At 29.3% G+C, this 4977-nt stretch overlaps 1 protein-coding gene across 1 annotated transcript; it reads right to left on the bottom strand.

Moving 5' to 3' along the window:
- Window positions 439–2074, bottom strand: LOC104788224 (salutaridine reductase-like). Its single transcript, XM_010513943.2, has 4 exons — window positions 1926–2074; window positions 1552–1813; window positions 1108–1290; window positions 439–968 (listed from the first exon to the last, which is right to left on the bottom strand). Exons 1-4 carry the CDS (start codon window positions 1964–1966, stop codon window positions 570–572), a joined length of 885 nt encoding a protein of 294 aa, XP_010512245.1. The 5' UTR covers window positions 1967–2074; the 3' UTR covers window positions 439–569.

The following is a 4977-nucleotide window of genomic DNA, read 5'->3' on the forward strand; positions in this document are numbered from 1 at the left end:
AATAATACTACTGTAGTTCTACACTTCCACTCTATCAATTTTAAATTGGACGTAAAAATTTCGATCAAGCCGAATCAATTACTTTTGGTACTGTGAAAAGGTTCCAAACATGATTCGTTCGGTATAAATTGGAATGTTCAACTAATTGATATACAGCCATTGTAGTCAGCCCCGTCTCAACAATTTTTTGGTCCCTAGGCATATAATTTTTTTTAGACTCTTCTCAACATAAATTTTTTGTTTCCATTTTTTTGGACACCATTTGCTTAAGGTTTATTGAAAAAAAATTTGTCCCATGGCCGCCGCCTCTCTCACTCTAGGTATGAGTCGGGCCCGATTGTAGTCAAGGCCAGCTCAAAAAAAACGTGGTACTTGTGCTTATTTTTAGATTTTAGCTTATTTATGATAAAAATAAAAATAAACAGGACCGTTAAACATTCCTGATTGTAGTAGTCTCTTAACATTAATTTACTTATTGTTACAATTATGCATATATCGCAATTGACATTAACCAATGGTAATCTAATAATTACGAGCGTGCAGGTGAAGAAAGCTATAATAGAAGAGAGTCACAGCTTGGAAATAATTTTCTTAGGCTCCTCTAAGCAAATATAGAACTTGCCGGAAGACAGCTTCTCAGGAGGAAGCAACACCAACTTGGCTACAATGGCAGCAGCCTCATCTGCCGTGTGAGTCCCCTGACCACCGGTCATAGACGTACGAGTGAAACCAGGGCAAAAACAATTCACACTTAGTCTTTTTCCGTCGTAACGTCGAGCCAAAACCCTAGAGTAAGCGTTTAAGGCCATCTTTGATATGGCGTAACCTGGCCAATTCTCCGGCCATCCTTGCTTTTCCCACGTCCCGTTCATCACATCCTCTAGAAATTGGGTCACAGTAGCATCGATTTGTTCGTCGGTAAGGTCTTCACTTTCTAGTGTTCGTCTTAGACTAGGACTTCTCAGTTTCTGTATATACCAAAAAACATATCGAAATGAGACAAATAGACTCATTTGTAAACGAGAGCAATATTCAGTTTATATACATAAAGTTTTAGTGGGCAAAAGCGCCTCGTTCTGAATCTTAGATGATATAGACATATAGTACGTTTAATGTGCCAAGCCTTGAACTGATGTTAAGGATGCGGCTAACGGATTCCGAACGGCGGAATAAGGGCAAAAGAGCCTCCGTTAAAAGTTTGGCACCGTAGAAATTGGTGTTGATAATGGTCTCTGGCTGTTTGATTGAATTCTCTCCGACCGCGTTAAATGAAACCCCCGCATTGTTCACCTGACCAAGCCGACGCCGTGTAATATTTCCATCAGTAAAAAAGTTTCGAATAATAATAAATTAAATACCCTGTGAAAGATAAAGTTGTAAGTTTTAACTTTGTCAATCTAAAATATTCTTTTTTAACACAAAACAATTAAGAAGGTAATCAAAATTTCTACGGTTCATTGGAGTTCGGTCATATTTTATATAGTAGTTGTGGACTAATTGTATAGTAGTTGCGTATGCATTTTAGATAATCAATTATTTATAAATAATTACCAGAATGTCGAGTACTCCCAAGTTGCGACGGAACCAGGAGACGAAGGCGGCGATGGAAGAAGGATCGGAGATGTCGAGGGAGCAAAAATGAACGTTTTGAAAGCCAATGCGACGGAGGGAATCGGTGGCTTGGCTTCCGTTTACGGTGTTTCGGGCGGTTAATACAACAGTTAGTCCAAGCTCGAGTAACCTTTTCACCACCGCAAAACCTATACCTTTGTTTGCTCCGGTCACGACAGCTGTTGTTCCTTCCGACCACCACCTTCAAGCAATGATAATAAATGGTTATTGAAGTTATATAGAGAGAGAGAGAGACTTTTGCACACACACAAACAAAAAAAAACCTCTTTAAGAACGGGATTTTATATATGTACTTATTTGTTAATGGAGAAAGAGGAGAGATCAGATGATCCATTTTAAATATTTTTGGGAAAGCAACAAGGTGATATGATATTTGAGGCTAACGAAGACTTGATGAAGGGATTATATATAATTTTACATGATAGGGTTATTATGTAAATAGACCTGGATCTGAAACACATGCATGTTAATTGGTATATAAATAAATACACAACATATATGGTAATTGTTCGTGTGTGGGTGTGTGTGGCGGTGCCAAAAAATAATAAGAATAAAATATTTAAGAAGAACACGTGAATAAATAATGCTGTAAAATAATGTCAGGTTTTTTTTCGTTTTACAAAAATATACCATTTTATATAAACTTCAATGGGACCGAATGAAACAGAAACCAACAAACAACAATTTATACCAACTTCGAAAACCGGGACCTATGTGTATTATTGGATTGAAGATTTTTAATGATTTTGTCGAATTTGGAATTTTTTGATTGTTTTTTTAAAGGAAAAATGGTTTGTGATGTGATAAAAATTAAAAGAATAATATTAGGTGATTTTAAGAGATTTTAACAAATAAAAGAGTTTAGACTGTAGGAATATCTTATATAATATGAGAAGGTTTTTTTAACTCTTACTCACATTGTGATATTTAATATATATACTATTAATTGGGGAGTACAAAACAAGATTTTGGAAAAAAAAACATGTCATATATCCATGTTGTCAAAAAGGTCTAATTACTTATATAATTAAAAAAATAATATATGGTAAACAAAACCTGTTAATCCATATTGCCAAACATGTCCAATTACTTATATAATTTTAAAAAACAATATATGGTGAACAAAATCTGTTATTCAAAAATCTAATATTTATGAAAACAATAATTACGAAATTAATTATAAAATTAAATTAACTGATATTTTTGGAAATGATTTAAAGTTGTTACTATAAAAGCAAATTATTAAATTTGAAATTGTATATATAACGTAAATGGTTCTAGATTTTGAGATATTTATAGAAATCTAATTTAATATTTGAATATTATCTTTTATTTTAGATTTTTAAATTTTCTTAACCAAAAAAACTATGTTAATTAATTCATCTTAATACATATGGAAAAAACTGAAAAAAAATATGAAAACCTTAGTATATATTTACTATTAAAAATATGAGAACCTTAGTATAGATGCGTATACAAACAGTTCAAAAAATGAATTTAATCAATTTGTTTGATATATAAGAAAATCACAATTTAATTCTACAGCCATATAAACAGAACCGATAATTACTCAATATCTTTGAAAGCTATTTAAAGTTTGGTTCCATATATATATATAAACATATTTGATTTGGTTTTATATTGTGAGATATTTACGAAAATAACAAATCAATTTAATACAATTAGATAAAAACAAATAATTATTTAGTTTAGATTTTGCAATATTTCCTAAACGAAATTTAAGTAATTAATCACGATTAGTATAGATAAAAAAGAATTAAAAAACAAAATTTTATATATGTAAAAAAATTTAATTTGATTATATATTAAAAGATATAGATAAGTGTATGTAGAGTCTCACATTAGCTAAATATATTTATACAATTAAAAGAGAAATATTTTTCATTATATAGTCACAAAGTTCTCTATTATTAAATGTAATGTCATTCAAGTTAGAACAAACAAAAAACAGAGAAAATAGTAGTTTGGTCAAAATAAAAACTAAAAAACCCGCGGATCCTAAAGTGACCCGGTTTGTTTGAAGTCGGGTTAAATAAAAAATACGCGGATCCTATGCTATCCGGTTTGAAAGGATTTGGATCCTATCCAGCGGGGGTAAAATAATAATACTCACTACAAGCATATTTAATCCCTAAAATCACTCAAAATATTTAATGCATTTAAATGAAACTATCCAATTACAAACCACTAATCTAAAATTCAAATTTAGAAAAAGTAAATTTGTTACTATCAAAATCGGGCAATTAAATTTAAACTTATATATGTAAACATATTTAATTTAGTTATATATTTTGAGATAAAAGCCATTTGGAATTATTTTAGTCTAAAATTAAAATTGGTAAGAGCCATTTGGAATTATTTTAGTTTCGAATTGACATTTCATTTTTTCTTTACTTTACTTAAAATTTGTAATGAATTTTGAGACATCAAAAATGAAATTTGACTTATATATTCTGCCTTCTCATTATTATTCATTTTTCTGTTTTTATGTTATAAAGTTCTCAACTGTTTCTTAAAAGCAATATTGAAATTATTTAAGATTTTTTGTCTACAAATAATATTTACAAAAACACATAATTTTCATAAGAAAAACAATCTACCCTTTTTTTTTGTGCATAATGTTGATGGTGGTTACTATGTTTGTAAATTAGTTTATTAATTATCTTTTAATAAACCGATCAAATAATTACATCCACTCCGAAATATTTGTGATCAAGAATTCCCAAAACTGAAAATAACCACAAAGCAACTAAAAGAAACTTTGTGATCCTTACTATTTATAATTAAAAGCAACATAAACTCTCACCTATATATATATATAATATTATACCTTTAGAACATATTATAAATAATTATTATATCTAACCATATTATTTTATTTTGAGCTAATTTATCTATTTATTTTCCTCAGAAATATTATTTTATTTTTGAATTATATCGACGCTTACAATCTTATATGTAACATGTTTTTTTAAAAGGCATTAAAGTGTGTTTTACAATATTAAAATTTTAAAAACAAAGAAACGTAATGCAATATAGATGAACCAAACATAAAATAATAAGAATAAAAAAATCAACTAATTTTGTAATATTGTTTTATTTTATGATATAGAAATATACTATGAACTATATTTGTGTTTGTCCCAAATTGTATTTTGGTAATTTTTGTATTCGTTCTATCCCGTTTCCAGTCGGGAATAATTTTTTTTTTCAAATATCGGAAATGTCATATATCAAGAATCTTCACTATTGGGAATGCATTCTCTATACAACTAGAATTCAGTTACAAGACGAAACATGAATTACATCCACTCCAAAATATTT

This window comes from Camelina sativa, chromosome 5 (assembly GCF_000633955.1).
Source record: "Camelina sativa cultivar DH55 chromosome 5, Cs, whole genome shotgun sequence".
Classification (NCBI taxonomy): domain Eukaryota; kingdom Viridiplantae; phylum Streptophyta; class Magnoliopsida; order Brassicales; family Brassicaceae; genus Camelina; species Camelina sativa.

What these genes read in the sequence shown, in the direction of transcription:
- LOC104788224 (XM_010513943.2), bottom strand. Translation starts at nt 1,966, where the DNA reads ATGGATCATCTGATCTCTCCTCTTTCTCCATTAACAAATAA. An exon ending in TGGGAGTACTCGACATTCTG is followed by an intron (nt 1,291 to 1,551) that starts GTAATTATTTAT and finishes CGGCTTGGTCAG; the next exon opens with GTGAACAATGCGGGGGTTTC. An exon ending in CAAGGCTTGGCACATTAAAC is followed by an intron (nt 969 to 1,107) that starts GTACTATATGTC and finishes TGGTATATACAG; the next exon opens with AAACTGAGAAGTCCTAGTCT.